Source organism: Synchiropus splendidus, chromosome 4 (genome assembly GCF_027744825.2).
Source record: "Synchiropus splendidus isolate RoL2022-P1 chromosome 4, RoL_Sspl_1.0, whole genome shotgun sequence".
NCBI lineage: Eukaryota > Metazoa > Chordata > Actinopteri > Syngnathiformes > Callionymidae > Synchiropus > Synchiropus splendidus.
This window is the reverse complement of record NC_071337.1, coordinates 21,759,640-21,777,914: the sequence shown is the minus strand read 5'-3', so window position 1 is coordinate 21,777,914 and position 18,275 is coordinate 21,759,640. Positions and strand designations below refer to the sequence as shown.

General features: G+C 41.5%; 1 protein-coding gene across 1 annotated transcript in view; it reads left to right on the top strand.

Moving 5' to 3' along the window:
- The window catches only part of camk1da (calcium/calmodulin-dependent protein kinase 1Da), a 41,070-nt gene that overhangs the window by 1,974 nt on the left and 20,821 nt on the right, over positions 1-18,275 (top strand). The window contains exon 2 of the mRNA XM_053861938.1: positions 17,820-17,951. Coding sequence (XP_053717913.1) covers positions 17,820-17,951 — 132 coding nt within the window. The remainder of the gene's footprint in view (positions 1-17,819; positions 17,952-18,275) is intronic.

Sequence of the window (18,275 nt, the reverse complement as noted above, 5' to 3'; positions counted from 1 at the left end):
GGCTCAGGTTTTGCCCATTGCTCATAATGACACAAATCTTGTGGAATTTTTTGAAAAATATACTCAAATTGTAACGCCATCCTTGATATTGCCTGTGTACAGTAACTACCTCACTGCACCCTTGCCTTGTGTAGACTGATATGCTGTCTGCCGGAAAAGGAATCGTGAACATGACTATGATTGTGAAATTGTTGTTTTCATTCTGAGAAATGCACCTTGTTCACACTAGTCCCAGGATAATAATTAGTCCAGTCCACACCACACTCTCACAAAGGGCTGTGCCGAATGTGCCCAGTTCATATTTTCAATGACTGTCTGTCTTGGCAGTGTCCTAAGGACTGAATCTGTTTATGATGTATTTGCTTTAAATGCTCCCAATTTACATTTATTGTTTACAATTTATGAAGTCAGAAGTGTGATCTAGAGATAAAATGTTGAAAATAAATATCTCTCTTTTGTGGCCTAAAATTAGTTTTTGGGGAAAACGGCACCTGTCAGTGTTGGTTTATATCAGTACTGGAAATTAAGTATTCAGACAATATATGCATCAGACATTGGACAAATGTCAGCATCAGACGTTGCTGCAGATTTGTTGGCTCACCGTGATAACCATCTCCAGTGCTGCCACATTCCTTGCCAAAGCAGGATTTGGACCTGATTACATTTAGTTGTGGAATAAATAGTAAGTTGGATAAGGGCTGACTTTTTAAAAGCTCTTACTGAACTCCTGGTTTGAAGATGGTGCTTTTGACATGGAAACTATCCTTGAAACATTGTGGTGCACCTGACCGTGCTCAACCCTAGAACAAAAATAATCACATCAATACTGTCCAGGTGTAAGTGTGCTCTCATTTGTGGCTATCTCGGTGTTCCTGCGGAAATGATTTGGCACAAGCTCCAGGGTTACATCTTTTCTCTGGCTCAGGAATGTCTCAGATTTTTCCTGCCAGAGTGAAATGCAAATGTAATGAATAGTTGATGTAAGCGTCTACACTGTACACTGGTCCGCACTTGATCGTATATGGGGGCAAGTAGGGCCCATTTTGGTCGATTTTAATTTCCTTGCTGTTTCCATCTCATCCCACAAACACACCACTTTCTCTTTGTGCCAATGCAGCACTTCGAAAAGAACAAATCAGCAACTCTGGTTAATATTTGGCTGCGGCGCATTGGGTCAGTCAGGCCTGAACTGCTTCCTGTGCACAATCCTTGCTAGCTGGAAACTCTGTTCCAAGCCAAGCCCGGCTATCTGCCCACAACGGAAGTTATGTCTAATCCTCACTCCGTTAATCCTGATCTAGAAGTGTCCAGCTCGCCATTAATACAGTCGCTCCTGGCTCCGAGCTGCCTCTGACAGGGATTTAGCTGTGAGGTGGGAGAAAGTGGCCGAGGTGACAGTAGTGATGGGTTCAGAGACGGGTGCAGGATAGGAGCATGTTCCTCACCCCTCAGGACCGGAGACAGGCCCGGAGACAGACCCAGAGAGGGAAATAACTTGCTGCTGTGTCATGATGATGGAAAATCCCACACTAATAAATTATGATATCATCACAATCGCCTATTATAATAAATGAATACACACTTAGATATCAAACATCTCTCTCTGCTAATGTGTTTTTTTATGTCTTACATAAACTCTTATTGCTCCAAAGAGTTTAATTCATTCCAGGAAAGCCTATAAAGAAATAATTGACAGTGGAACTTAGCGGATTAGCCGTAGCCGGAAGTGATCACTTTGTATTTAAAGCTTTAGTTTTTGAATAGCTGTGTGACGTGGGGTTCACCATTTTATGCTTGACAAAAAAAAACAACACAAATTATGGTATTCAACATCTGTTGTCGGGAATTTGGCACATGTTTAAGATGAGAGCACTAGAATGCCTATCCACTTTCGGAGACATGGAGCTGAGCAGTGGATTAAACCAAGAATGAGGTTAGTTGAGAGCACATTACATTTTCAAGAAGTTCCGGTAATTATACCTCTGCTCGAGCTTGATAGTGCCCATGGATATGGGTGAAGGATGAGCAAATGAGGTCTGCAAAGTGATATAAAAGTTTTAAAAATGTAAAAAAAATGTCTTTTTTCAACCAGCAGATGATAGATTTTATGCTCGGAGCTAATTTTGTTGTTGGACAAAATATCCATCAGACAGAACTAGTCAGATGGCAGACATAGTAGCTGTCTGTCTCATATTATTGTATGAAAGTAACACTCATATCAGCTTGCCGATTTATTGGTTAACCCCTTCTGCTAAGAGCCCTGGATCACTAGCATCAAGGTCCAGTTGAGAATTACTCTCTATGACCTCCGATGGTCCTAGTTTCACTCGTGTCCATCCCCTTTGCTTCCTAGGAGAGTCATTGAGTTTTATTGACCCCTGCAGTCCTGTAACACTTGGCAATAGCTGTAGTTTTGCTGCCATAAGGGCCCCTGAGTGGGTGAAACAGATGTAGTTATTGGCTCATTGGTGTGCTGGAGTAGTTGAGTGCTCCTGGTAAGCACCTCAGCAATCACCTGGAAGAGGTGTTTCTGTCAAATTCTTTGTTGTGCTCACATCTGATGTATGATGTATGTATGATATGTCATTTTAGTGAATTTCTTACCAACACCATGAAGTTAAAATAAAGACACAATACACAAATGCATGTCTTCATACTTAAATATCAATTTGTTAGGGTTGAATGCCTCTAGAAGTAAGCAACAACTGTATTCTGTGTTCACCCTGTGTTAGCAGTGATCCAATAATCTTCCTGACGCGTTTCTTCGGATGTCCCGGGTCACACACACCTGAGAGCTCAGTGTGAGATTGTGCAGGTGCTTACCACACCTCGGGTCATCTGGCCTGCTCCCATTCTCTGTCTCTTAGCGCCGCATTAATCTGGTGTTATCAGCCCATGCTGCTGTGTGCTCGCAGGCCACCGGTGTCCTATTACGCTCCCCTGATGTGAACGCTGTGTGTGTCCATGTTGCTCCCTCCTCAATAATTCACCACCAGCAGGAGCGCGTCCTCGCACCTGCATGGCGTGGCACGACGGGAGGGACGATCGCAGTCGGAACGAAATCAGAATAACTGAAAACTGTAGCAGTGTTTTTCATTACAGAAGCCAGCTCTACTGGTCAGTGCAGAAAGTGCAGGATGGGGTCACAGACTATTTGAAGTCTTCGCTAAGTCGCCCGTGAGAGTTTGCGTTGCTACACTTTTCCTGGCACTGATGCATTGTGGGATTGTGCCATTCAGGGCTCGCTGCCCTTAATTGATGCTCTACTTCCCTGCTGCTGGCACTATTCTCTGCCTCCTCCTCATACCTCCCCACCCATGCCGAGATGTCCTCTTCTGACTTCTTTTATCCCAGTTATAAATATTATTCTAATTTTAGCACAACAATTGAGTGTGACTGTCAAAACACCTTCAACGTCTGTGCTATTTTTAGGTGCAATATGTAAATTTGAGTGATGAGACTACACTGTCGGACCTGCAGCCCCCCTACTCTTTTTTTTTTTAGTTTCTGGAAGAAAAATAGCTTCTCTGGCTTTTTGCCAACAGACTTAAAAGACGACCAAGCATTTTGGAATGGGGCTGAAATACGTCTGAAATGTCTAGACAGGCTTATGTCTGTCAATGCATGAGTGATGCCAGCCTCGGTTATCTTCAGTAACATTTTATAAGACACACAGGGTTTCCCGTCACATATAAACTAGCGTGGTGCCCCACCACAGCTTAAATGAGAGCTGCGTCTCCAGCAACAAAATGATCTCTTTTTAAAGATGGAATCTCACATGATCAAATGTATTAAAATGAAGTTAAAACATCAAAACAAAATGGATAACACATAAACACATCATGGAGGCGGACAGGAGCATGACGGTCTTCGGTTGCTAATGTTAACTTTGCTTGCTACGTTTCAGACCTATGGCCTCATTTATCAATATGTGCGTAGGAAAGTTCAAAACTCAGTCGTACCAATGAAATTCAGAATCTGTGAAAGTACAAAAAAAATCTGGCAGAATGTGCTGCTAGTGGACTGAACAGACTCATCAGAGAGTGAATATTCCACCCAGTCAGTCAAATTTGCTCTCTTTGTCTCTCTTGCTTTTTAAATGTTGTTGTTAACAATAAATAAAGCTTTTTCTGCTGCTGCTGCTTTATTTAAATAGCTGAGTCATGGTATCACTTTTGGGTACGATCAAAATTATGAGTTAACTTACCACTATCAGTCGGAGTCATTTTCTCAATCGCTTTCATAATCGGCTTCAGTTAAGTGCAGGGAGTTCGATTTAATGGTCAGTGTGTCCCATGTCAGAGAAAATCAGTTCTGTATGTTTATGGCTGCGACTTTTTGTGCCAATATCCAGTTGCAGATTATGTAGGTGGATTTTGAAAGTACCTTCGAAACAGTTGAGCTATGAAGCACTTTGTTTGTCCTCATTGAAGGATTTGGTTACACGGCTTTTAGGATGAAGGTTCTCGACAACAACAGCTGTTGTTCAGAGAAAAACAGGGCCATGGCCCTCTGGGACACAAACACTGCTTGATATGATGAAATAAGGGGTTTCCAGATGGTAGGGTGACTATATTTTGGATTATGTAGGGTGGTAGGGGTCAGCGGAGTTGGCGGCGTGTCCTCCTGCAGGTTAATGGCCTCTAAAAACATCATTAGGAATCAACAGGGAACACGCTGTCCTGGCTTACTCCTACCCTCCAGTCATCTAATAAGGCCAGTAGTTCTGGAGGTGAGTGGTCGCTGCTCAGAGTTGAGGATATGCTGCTTCTTTTGGATGTGTTATCGTTCTCAATGAAGACTTAATACACCTACGATAATCAAGTTATATGGTTTGCTGCGCATTATAATGTCATGTTCTCTCTATGGTTCAACATATGTCGGCTGTTTGCTATGTAGCGTACATTTCTGGACCTGTTGCATCGCCTCTACTGACACGTTTGCACAAGTTGGCAGTGGAAATGAAGAATGATACTCTTTTACTTCTGAGGTAAACTTCCAAAATCAATATGTCAGATAAGAGCGCAGCACATGAAGGAAAGTATCCTACCTTAAATTAAGCAGTCATTATTCCTATCAAATTCAAGCACTAAATGTTAGATGAGGATTACTCCCTACCACCTCCAATGGTCGTAGTTTCACTTTACCGTCAATTAATGAATTCCATTAAACAAAATAACTTCATAAACTGAACATTTTACTGTTAATGTTTAATATAATATATATATATATAATGTAGTTAAAAAGATAATGTGAAATTTATACTTGTACTCACATTATACTGATACAGTATAATGAGAAAATGAATAAAACAGAAAGGAAAAAGAAGTCATAAAATTACTCAAACTTTAAAAAGTATTATCACCTTTGGGAGATAAGATCAGTGGTTCTGAAGTCATGCTAAAGCACCAGCTCTGCTTCCAGACCGCCTTAAACAACGTGGTCCCACTCAAACGGCCAGTCAACCTTGAGGTCTCTTTGGATCTATCATGGCTCTTTCATGAGCCCTCGAGGTCGCGCACTGTATATGGCAGACAGGTTTATCACACACCATACAGTAATGAGTTATCGCCTCAGCCTGTCCTTGAACTGATGTAAAAACACACTCGTCTCATGAACGATTACTTAGCAGTAGTATGTTAGCGAAACACAACTGAAACCTCAGTGCTAGTCACAATAGTAGCTACTCGGTGAAAGCAGCACTACCGTACATCTGAGAAGCTCTTGGTCGTCAAACAATGAGGAATCTGTTTTTTTTTTTTTTCCAACAGTAGGTCAAGATGGAGGAATATTCTCATTGCCCTCAGATGAATATTGATTGACATTTCCTCACATTCTCCTCAGCTCTGACGTCAACGAATTATAGTCCAGGAACACTCAGCCTTCAAACCACAATATGATTAAGTCAAGTATGTCTCCATGTAGCACCTCTCGGCTTGATACCGTGCTCGCTCTCACAACTCCCCGTAATTTATTTCATCGCTGCGGAAGCACTTGAGCTTGAGTACGTAAAACGATTTACTCACGTTCACTTAATGCATGATTGTGTACGTAGAAGAAACTGGCGAGGTACGAGTAGTAGAGTAAAGGAGGTCTTGGGTGTTGAAGTAACAGGTGAATGGTTATCAATTCATTGCTAAGCAGACATCCATACATCACAATGACCCCCTGTCACTATTTCCGCCTCTCTCTACCCCACGTTCACTTACTCCTGATGACAACTGAAAGGGACAAGTTCTTAGTATCAGAGCTGTTCTTCCTCAGCAGCAGCAGTGTTCAGTCTGTTTTACAAGCCTTCATGTTTAAGTGTTTTCCCAGGTGTTTGTTTCCACTGTGTTTTTACAGATGGAATTGCGATCAGCAAACAAGCGTGTTAGTGCATGTTGACTCGCAGTCTTGCCTGACACAACAGCATTGCTTTTGTTTGTCGATATGAAAGCACAGCCGATGTGAATGTGATTCTGTTGTGTGATCAAACCAGTGCAAATGCAGCAGGTCAGGTCTAGTGCACCGACGGGAGAGGCAGATTTGTTAGAATGGACTTGAGACTCGTTTGCTTCCTAAAACTTTGCGCTGTTGTCTCAAAGAATTTCATGATTTTTTTTTTTTTTTTAAGTTTCATTTATTTATTTTTAATCTATTTACATTCGACGCCCATCATGTTATTTTAAAAGGGTTTTCAGCAACACCTTTTTTTTTGTCTCCATTTGCTTCCAAGTGATGTTTTTTTTTTCATGTCAAATGGCTTTCTCAACATTTATTTGATCTTTATAACTGTAGGATCCTCATGTACAAGTACTATTATTACTGTTAATAAATGAGGACTAGAACTTCAACACATTAATTTAAATTATAGTCCAGAAAAAATGGCACCATACCTGGACACCCAAAACTAGATGTGCTATTTTATTTTCCATGTGTGCGGTCAATTTGTGATCATATTGCCCAACTGGTGAACAACTAGACATGGGCTTTGTATTTTCACCATCAGTTATTATTAAAAATACATTTGTATTCATAAGTATTCCAGACTTCACATGTAGACACTGCGTCATTTGGAGGATGACATCATTTTGCCCGCATTAGAAAGCCAGTGAGTGACTCTTATTCATGTCGCAGGTGTGTTCAGTGAATGAGCAACTTTTGCTTCTACTTTCTATAACACACCCAGAGCAGCCATCTGTTTCCACCCACCACTACCACCCCCACCACTCCCCACCCCGTTGCCCTGCACTGGCAGAGGTTCAACACTCGTGACGGTGAAACCTCTGTGAATAATGGTTCTGTAGATTCAATGGTGTTACTGCTTCTCAGGTATGTTGTGATTCAGCACCCAGGGGAAGGTGAGAGAGTTTGTTAGCAATGTTTTAGCAATTGATTTATTCAGAAAAGAAACACAAATATCAAGAAAAAATCCTGCAAGCAAACAGGCCGTTGTGTTGTCACTTACACATTCACCAGCAATCTGTTGCAGTCTCTGTTTCCAAAAAGAGATCATCATGTTTCCAACGCCGTTAACAGACTTCTATTCTAATCTTGTCAGCAAACCAACAAATCTGCTGCTATGGTTCAGTTGTTCCAATGAATCCTGGTAATAAAAATGTCATGTTGCAAGTCTGATTCTTTGATCCGTCAGCATGTCTTCACCATTGAAACCTTAGGAGCCATTTGATCATGTTTTACATTTGGAGCATGTGCTGGTAGGCCTTGGCGATAAACTAAGATTTATTGTTACTAAAATGTACTACTGTAACCATCGTGTTTTTTTCCCCCCCATGTTGATAAATAAAGGTAAAAACGTTAATAGTGGTCTTTTTTGTCCAATTTGACCGTGTGTTCTGGAAGGCAGTGTACATTCCCCTTTAACACAGGGTGATGTCTTTGTGTGAACATTCAAGATATTAACATCACAAAATCAACAATATCCACTCAACCTGCTCATCATGCGACGGCAGTGTTCAACGTCACATTTACACTCCCTTCACAGAGGAGCTAAAACACCAGCCAACCACTAACCTTGCTGCTGATCAACACCCGCGTACGTCTCTTGAAGGCATCGCAAAACATTCATGAACATGTTTAATGGATCAAAGACACGTTCAATATATGCAGCAAATGTTTATTTTCAGACCCAAATCAGCCAATAACTTGAGCGAATATACGAGGACCCACGTACATTATGCTAATTAGCCACACAAAGCTAACTGAGACGGCGCTGCTCAGAATCCTTCCGCTGATGTTGTAAATACTGGTTTAACACCATCAATATGCCCGAGGGTTGTCTGGGGCGCAGTACTCCTGGGAAATTGGTTGGATGTTGGTTTCATCCGGATCGGAGTAGAGGTCTGTCTTTATGACTGTGGCTCACAATCACAGAAACAATTTATCGCCAAAGTTTTACTGCAAGTAGCTGTGTATTTGACTCCAAATGTTAACTGTCAGGTAACTGAAACCAAGGTGGAAGGTTGAGCCACGATGGTGTTCTGTACAAAAGGTAGACAACACAATCCCGAAAATCTTTTTTGCAAACTGTGCTTCCCAATATGTACAACGCTGAGAGGGGGATTTATCGTGCATCTCTCGCTATGGAGGTAAACAAGCCCACTTTATATATTGATTCGAGGTCATATCACCCAGCCCTAAGTGCCGGGTACTTGTAAGCCTAAAAGTATGTGTTAATGGAGGCTGAGATGCTTTGATCTGGATCTCAAAATGACACACAAAGTGTCAGATGAGAAGTAAATTTAATCTAGGGCTGTAATGTCTACTTGGCATAGTCAACTTTAATCAATGAATAGATGCGCCAATAGCTTCATGATGTCATCGCTCTCTTAGAGTTAACACACATCCTTAGCTCTGGAACCACAATGTCCCATAACACTGTACTTCAAGTATGGAAAGAAGCAATCTGAGGTTCAAAAAAGACCTAAATGACTGTCAACTATCATGATGGAGTTGTCAGGATTTATGAGCTGCGTATGAAACTGAATCACAACTAAATAGATAAATAGATATATCTATTAGGCCAATGATTTTTTTTTTTTTTTACCACCAGCGGTTCTCGCTTGAATTTGTATCTCGATTTTGTCGTCACGTTCTGGTCTGTACAGCTCGGTTGCTGCTGTGATGACTGAGTACGGCTGCTGTCTGATGTGTGGACGTGTAATGTCATGTCTCATCACATGATGCCTTTGAAGGAAATATCAGTCTTCCGCTCCAGCAGTTATTACCGTGACTCATCTGATGATCCACAATTTCTGGATATGGACTGACACACGACCGTCTGGTTTTAATGCCAACTTTGTCATTTTCGGATGCTTGCTGCTGTTTGACGAACAGATTTTATTGTAATGTGAAGCAAAACAGCTCATGATAGACAAAAGCTGCCTCTTTTCAATAAAAAAAAAGTTAGTCAATAAGCGAAATAACCTGCCTTAGCAGATAATGTGTCATAGAATTTCTAATTTATTCAATATTTTCTGCCTCACTGTGTTTGTCCTGTTAGCTGGCTAAGCAAAGCAGTCCCTCTCAGAGAAACCTCTCCTTGGGGAAATACCACGGTGTTTGCATGACAACCTAGAAACATGATCTACCCAGAGTGACCCGGGTCTCCTGCGGATCCTCCTTCCAGGATGCTTCCTTAGTATACCTCAACCAGGGAGGCGTACAGGAGATGTGACAAGATACCAAAGTGGCTTCTCTTGCTGTGAGGAAGTAGCGGTTCTATTTCGGGTCTCTCCTGGATGCGTGAGATTCGTACCCATCTCTTTGATAAAATTCAGACACTCGCTCAACTGCTTGTGCCTGTGATCTCATTCTAATGGTCATATACATCAACCTGTAAATTGAGAGCTTTGTCTTTTAGCTCAAGTCTTTCTTCTCCATGACAATGAGAGAGTGCTCAGCATTGATGACACTGTCACTGATCCATTCGTCAGGCTCTTACTCCATCCTTCCTGTGAATGAGTGAAGATACTTGGAGCCCTCCACCAGCGGAAGAATCTCATTTAAAAAAAAAACAGGCAGAAGGTCATGATGTTATTATATCTGATAGAGATAAGAGAGTAAATATTTGAAAAAGAGAAAATTAATTATGAGAAAATATTGTATAATCCATCATGCTTTTGTTCTAAACAATATTTGAAATCACAGGTTTTGTGTCAGTCAAATGAGCAGCTGCGTTTTCTGCTGGTCATTGAATCGAAGTGTAATGAAGCATACTCTCTTGCCCCGATTGAAGCCGTCGCCATAGTGATAAATGTAAACAGAAGGAAAGTCTCCTGGTATCATTGTAGTGGTCAGGGCTGTTTCCATGGTGAATCCATACCTTGTTGACTTGTGTGTGTGCTTCAGTGTGGAAACACACCAAGCCCCCAGTCAGCGTCATATTTCTTTCTTTCCAGTAGCGTCACACCCCTTTTGCTTTGAAATAGACTCGAATGTGTTTGCTGTTCAGTTGTCTCATCATGCTTTTGAGTCACCTGTCAGGAACGTGATCGAGAGACCAAGTGCAATGAATCATTTAAGGGTGCTCAGATCCGGGTTTATCAATGTCAGTTACTTAGCTTAGCTATCAGTTTGCAATCAAATGTAACCCCAAAATCACCTTAATTTAGTACCAAAAATCTATATTTTTCGTATTTATCAGGTTAGTCAGCATTCTGTCTGTGACGCTCGTACCGGCGAGTGCTACACGTCGGCTGCATTAACTGTTGTCTGTTGCTGATCCAGCATTGTTTCATTTTCTGCTGTGAACCCCGAAAACTTGCCATACCCCGTCAAATGCTTGTTCTTTAAATTGCTTATTAAATTCGATGTGTTGAAGCCTTTTAACATGCTTTCTCTGCTATCTGCTATCTATTTTTTCATTGCATGTGGCTCGCCTGCTCACACAGCACATTGGGTTTCGACTGATGAACAGCTGCCACATCATGATCAGACTGGAAATGAAAGGCACTAAGCCACACGCAGATCACACACTTTTTCACAGTCTAGAAGCAACCGAGAAACATTGAAGCAGGGTGGTAGTTTTAACATTTACTGAGTTGAGGTGACAATGCCAGTTTTTAATCATGAGAAATAGACTTCTCTCCAGTCTGCAGCTGTCCTCAAGGATTACGTCTTTTCATATGTCAACGAGCAACTGTCTTCAGTCATTATGAGATTTCTTTTGGGATTTTTTCCTTGAAAAACACACTGAAAACTACATGATGCGTTCTGTGTCATTTGTTTGTTTCGCAGTGCGTTTTGTCACATGAGATTTCATCTTCAAAAAGAGACCATTTTTCTGAAACCGTGGTGGCACATGTAGCGAAACCTCTGCATTTGTGGAAGTCTGGCAGATTAAGGGCAGTGGGAATGGGCGGATGAGGCTTTGTGAAACACTGTTCATGTTTTCAGAGCTTACTAGAAGGCAGTCTTGGTTCAAAATTGATGTCAGGGCTCATTGAAACAGTTGTTCTCTTCTTAAGATTTTTGGGCAGGTAGGACCATCTAGTGGGCTCTGTAAAAGTTTCACTCCAGCCACTCCAAAATTGTCATAAACTGACGTTCAAAAACTGCGGTATTGGGACGGATACCCGGTATCATGAATGTTGGGTTTGGCTGTGTCATGAAGTCTCATAAGACCATCACTAGGCAGCGTCTTTATTTTGGACATGATTCCTGATGTCATGAACAATGCTGATATGAAATTGAGACGCCATTAAATTACCTTTTTATGGCCTTCTACGTCTTCTCATGAGCTGTTGTTAGTTTATACAACTACCTCAGTTTAAACTGATGTCTAATATTGTTTAATATCGTGTCGTTATGAGTATAGATCTCCATTTTGTCTCTTTGCTGGCCATTAAAGAAGTAATACAAACCTGACCAGTTGATACTGTTGTCTACAGATCTCCATCAATGATTCGCCGTGCAGCCCTCAGTTCATGTGTTTGTGTTAATGTTTAATTCTGTCCTTCTGAGCTCCACATGCACGCTCCATCTGTCGGGGAATTGTTGGTGGAGTGAAGCCCACCCTTCATGTCCATATGGACAATGATCTGAATAACACAACGCCAACCATCAGATTCATTTCTCACCAACTTATTTTAGATTTCCATCATAATTGCACAAAAGACAGCGCAGGCATTTTCTCCCAGAGTGTTACCTCCTTCATTTTCATCTTCTGCCATCGGAGCCACTGTGAGAATACAGACTATAATTGGCACTTAATTGCTGCCGTGGCAACAGTGCTATTTAAACCTACGTGCAATGAAACAAAGCCTTAGCACATCTAAAAAGAGGCAAGAATGTGCACGATGGGAAAGGATTCACACTCTTGTTACCTTATTTCACTTCTCTGCATCTTCGGGATTTTGTGTTCACCTGTTCTCTCTTTATGCTCTATTGCCTTTTCACTGCAGAACTCCAACCTCCTGTTGCTATAGTGACTCAAATCTTCTTTCCCTCATGGATTAAGACTCCCTGTTGACTGATCATATCTCGCTGTTTGATTTTTTTATTTTTGTTTTTACCAATCAAATGCAACAAAGATGATAAGAGGTGGGAATTTAGTTCAGTTGAGATTGATTTCAAAAGCCGTTACTGTTTCTGTCATCAATTCGATTGATAGTTTTTATGGCTGAATAGCTAGACAAACAGATCCGTGCTGCATCATAAGTCAAGAAGACATTTTATCTGTCTGTCAAGGTAAAGAAGTTAGTGTTGAACTTTGGGTGGTGAGGCAGAACTAGCTTGCAGATACAGCCAGGATGGGTTTTCTCTGCTGGTTATCTGGACCCTCCCTCAAGGGGGGTACACACAAAAGGATTTTCTGAATGTTCAGTGAATTTTTTGATGTGACCTTAATCACCATTCTTTGTAGGTAATGAGAGTAATCGGGATGAGAACACCCCAATTATTGTGATGTGTGTGGCGCCCTTTAGAGATGAGCTGAGATGCTCGGATCCCTGAACTTTAATTTACATTAAAGTTGCATTGTTTGCTTAGACAGCAAAAGACTGCGTGTGTTTTTCTTCCTCTTCAGCTGTGCGATGTAAATATGTGACACTACTTCAACCATTATTCTCAAGGTTGCATTTGCTTCACCACTCAGCTAGCAGCTTTTTAAGAAATCTCATCTGCTTTTGACTCACATTGTTACGAAAGTGCTGACTAAGAGAATTGGTCCAAACACGGCCTCTCATCAGCACCAAGCCACAGTTGCAGTTTTCCACCATCAAAGAACTTCCCAGAGACTTCTTAGTGTGATAGCTTGTCTTTTCCATTGCAGCGGTCATGTGATTAAAATACATTACAGCAGCTAACAAAGTTCCTGTCTGCTCTGTAATTAGCTGTAAAGTAGAGCACAGGCACACACGCACACACACACACTGGATTGGTAAGTGCAGAGTATGGACAAGGACAATTACACAATGCTGGACACACTTGAAGACGAATTCGCTGTTATTGTGAGAATAAGTGGCTGCTGTGATGTGTTTAATGCGAGTGCGGAGCTTCTGTCCAATATGGTGGAGGAGAGAATGATGCTGACAAAGTAGACCCACTAGGTAACCTGACAGAACTACTACAATATAATAGCCATGAATATGAGTATGATATGATTATGACGTGAATATTTTTCTCAAAGTGCATGGATGAGATACATGTCCTGTCTGTCCTTGGAATCTTGATGGACAAATTATAGTGTCCACAGACAATAATTCATAGTGAGACCTCGCAGAATTACACGGTGCCAGCCTTTTAAATATTAACCGTCCAAAATCCTTCATCATCAGTCTGAAACATGTCATATTCAAAGAGTACAGTAACCTTTTCATCTCCATAGGTGTTTTGTTGGTTTGTCTTTTCAGATGTCATTGCTTTTTGAGCAGCTTGCTTTTGTCAATGGAACCCACTTTTGTTGACTCAGCTTCCGAGTCACCACTGTTTCTTACCATCTCTGGATTGTGATTTCATAGTAACCAACTGACTGTAATAAATTATTTTGTTTTTGATCTAACTCCTATCTCGATATCCTCATTCTGCTTTTTGAAATTTGGCGACTCCTTAGGTTTGTGTTCACTGCCTGTGGTTCTATAATTCTGAACCACTTCCTGTCGGGATCACGAGCCAATCGAGGGACTTGGCTCTGGTGTAATCCAACCTGAGTGTATATGTGAATAGAAGAACAACAACATGAGAAACATTTGTTGGAACCTCAATGTGACTTTCTAAACTCAGTTCATCACTAGAAAGTCATTGAATTAAAGGCAGTTCCCATTTACTGAACTAGGTTCGATAATAGTTGTGAATTACTGGTGCATTATCATATTTCAAGTTCAGTACTGTTTGTGTGATACAATCAAGACCAGCATTAAAATGAGGTCAATTTCCAACACTATGGTGGGAGAGTCTGACAACTATTTACAATCACCCAATCTTGATGTGAAGAAACACAGATGGATGCTCCCTGTCGCCATGTTAACTGTGTCAGTGTCACCTTGACAGCCTATTCTTGCCTCCCGCTATCGCCTTCTTCCATGTTGTGAACATAAATGTGAGAAAAGATACTCTCCTCCACACATATACTCACAGGTTGCCAATACTATTTCCATTTTTCACACTGATAGAGCTGCGGTGATGCAATTACACAAGTTTAAAGGGAAGAAAACGCAATCAATCTGGCTGCAGGTGAAAGCAGCGGCGTCCACCTTGCAAATACGCCGCCAGCGTGTGTGAGAACTTCATTTCCAGGTGCTATACAGACTTATTTAAAGTGACATCCGTGTGTGTGTACTGCATATAAATGAATGCACAGTTTCAAAAAAGTCAAGTGGACGGCGTCTGGGCTGCTTTGAAGGCACCGAATGGGTGCATTAGCTCCATTCAGCCTCCACTCATATTTCTCCTCCCTCTCCTCTGACTTTCTGTCTCAATTGATTTCAGCATGAATTAATGTTCTGCCTCAGTGACTCGGGTCTCTTTGTCTGCATGGCTGAATGCTCAAACGCTGAAAATACCTTTACCTTTGTAGGGTTCAATTTGGGTTGCTACCCTCAACTTGTGTGCCGTTTGTTTTCCTTCTTCACTCATGATTGGAGCGTTTGTATTGGTGTGATTACGTTGCCATTTTTTTGGTAAGATGGTCTAATGAAGGCTGAGAGATGATGCTCATGACTTATTATCATGGATCGTCTCCTTTTTGCTGCGGAACCTGATGCTCTTGTATAATGTTCAATGTACACGAATTATCACATCCACTACTCACATCGGGTTTCGTCCCTCTTTCCGCCCAGAGTCTATTTTTTTCTCACAATATTGCGGCAAGACGCAATGTCTTATCCGTTTCCAACACATGTTTAAGTAGCCTTTGTTAGTCCCAAGTGGGGAAATACTCGGGACAAACTTTAGCTTTTATTTTCAAACACCAAATGTTGTCAAACGTATAATACGCTGGATTCACATTGCTGATGCTTGCATTGCTTGCATTCGCGAGCGCACCACTCCATTCTGAATATATACCAAATATACGAATTAAGTCACTAGGGTAGAAAGAAAGAAAATGAGACTTTGATAATGCAGCCTCTCAGTCACTTCTGGCACTGTGTTATTGCACACAAACTGCTTTGTATATTTACATACGCAAATACAACCACAGTCACCACTTTGACCAAATGTCTGTGAGAAATTGTGATGCACAATTTTATTATTATTTATTTTTAAATTAATAAATCACATTGCACACTTGCAATGCAAACTATAATTTCAATAGAAATCTAATCACCACCCAGGTATTGGAAAAATATCGAATCGGGCCAAATGCATATTGTCTCAGCCCTATCCTCGTGCTTTTTTAACCCAGTACACAAATTCATGGTCCTTTCTACGGTTTCACCAGTGGTTTATATAACAGTGTGGATTATGTATAGATTAGATTAGATGTACAAAATCATAAATTTAGCGGATGCATCATGTATTCAGATGCACTCAATACTTAAACTATGCTAAGTCATGTTTAAGTCACTGGTTTTGTTTCAGATCATAATCCAAACCCACATCCCTAGAGTTGCAGTTTCACATGCAATATCTACCAGATAATGTGAACAGCCTCTTAGCTGAGCGCAGAGCACGTCCGTGCATGTCAAATTCTCCATCGTCTAAGACTAAATGTCTTAGAAGCCACTGCTCCTGTGTGCATGTGCAGTTAAAAGCCATTATATTTCCGCTAATGGACAGAGGTCCCCTGCTGCAGGGTGAAACCAGCTCTGCCTAGTTCTGCTATTTTTGCTGCTTATCCTTCTATAGAGTTGATCTGTATTTTAAGATTCGCATTTGCTTTCACATCTCTATTCTGAGACGTGTGTGTGGCGGAAGGATGAAAATATGTAATGAAGTGACCTCCTGCAGCCCCTCCAGTCGCTGTAGTAGTGGTGTTATTATCAGGGTTATTATGGGTCGTTTCAGTGCGGATTGTTGGACCTGACTGTGTCGGGTGTGCGTGCATATTGGCGTCACTGGGAAGCAGCGGATGTTCATTCATGTATTGAGAGAGCATCTCTCTTTCTCTCTCTCTATGGGGCTAATAAGCATCCACGTGTGTGTGCCTGAGTGATTACATGTTGACCCGTCAACTTTTATTGCCATCAGCTGGATGGCTTGTCGAGCGTTAGAAGGGATAAAAGAAGGGACAGGAGATAATGAGACGAGGAGCTGAAGGTGAGAGTCGAGGAGGGCAATGACCACACAGCAAAGACAAAGCAGTGACACACAGGCTGTGCCATGCTGTGGGAGGAGCAGCAGGGTTTGTCAGATGTGCGCGACTCTCACCGCCTCCTGTGTGTGCAGTGCACAAGCATATTGTGTGTGCCGAGAGACCGTGTTTGCAGCCGCCTCATGAATGAGGAGTGAAGAACACTCACAGCACAACAACTCGCAGTGATGAATGAGACTGAATAGAGGTGAGAATGAATGAAAGATGGTTACGTCATCAAGTGAATGGGCAGTGGCTCTGTGTCAGGCTGAGCTACAGAAGCAGGAACAATTTTCTGTCCTTGTGCTTTTTTGAAGAGGAATTCCTAAGCCACAGTGGAGATGAAATGGTCTGGCTGGGTCTTCTTCAGGAGATATATTTCTTAACCACTTTTTGTCCGTTTTATTTGGCATACATATATCAGGTGATTTTCTACTACTAGATCTACTACTATCAATTCTACTACTATCTATGTGTGACTTAACATGACTTGGTAACTGCATCTTGTCCCACTTTCACAGCCTCTTAAGTGGGACTGGTAGTTAAAACATTCGCTTTGATGTGTGATTGTTGTTCGAACCAGTGAGTGTAACTTGTGTGCTCCTCCCTGACCTCATTCCCTGTCACCAGTAATAAAATCTATAGTGTCAGCAATATGGTGAGGAACTGGATTTTTTAAATTATTATTATTGATTGTTACTAGCGATTAGTTATTTGATTCAGTGATTCTCAGTTTAACAGCTATTGGTTGTTGTGACTGTGCCTACTCTCGTCTCCATTATTCATTTTCTGGAACATTTGATCGCCAAGAACCAAAATAAGACGAGGACCGAGTGCATTAAACAGATGGTTTTGAGTGAAAGCAGTCATTCAAGAGAAGCTGAGTTTAAATGTGAGTTTAATCTGTCAACAAAAAATAGATGATTTTAGAAGTGGAGACACGTAAATCTACTTTTATGTCACTTGATATTGTCTGTGTGTGAAGTACTTATTATTCCCAAAATAATCTGAAGCTCTGTGATCACCATCCAAACACACATTCACTTCAACTCCAGATGTGCATTTGACTCTTTTCTTTTCACAGGGGGGCTTTTTCGGAGGTGGTCCTGGCCCAAGAGAAGCTGACAGGACGGATGTTTGCGGTGAAGTGCATCCCCAAAAAAGCTTTGAAGGGGAAAGAGAGCAGCATTGAGAACGAAATCGCCGTTCTGAGGAAGTGAGTGCAGATTTGACACACTCACATACACGCACACACACACACACAAACACATACACAGAAGCATCCCAAGTCCTGGTTTCCAGGGGCAACAATGTATCTCTTTTTCATGCACCAGAGATTCTCATCCTTTCGCCACAAACCCAGCGCCCCCAGGTCACGATCTGCAACACACCTGCTACACACAAAGATGATCGGTACATAGTTGACACTCACATTGGTGCTTTCTTTTGACTTCACGGGGGGAAATTGAGGTGCTCTGTTATTAACTATTAGCAAGCGAGGCCAGGTTTGAGACTGCAGCACGTAAACAAAAGCAGTTTA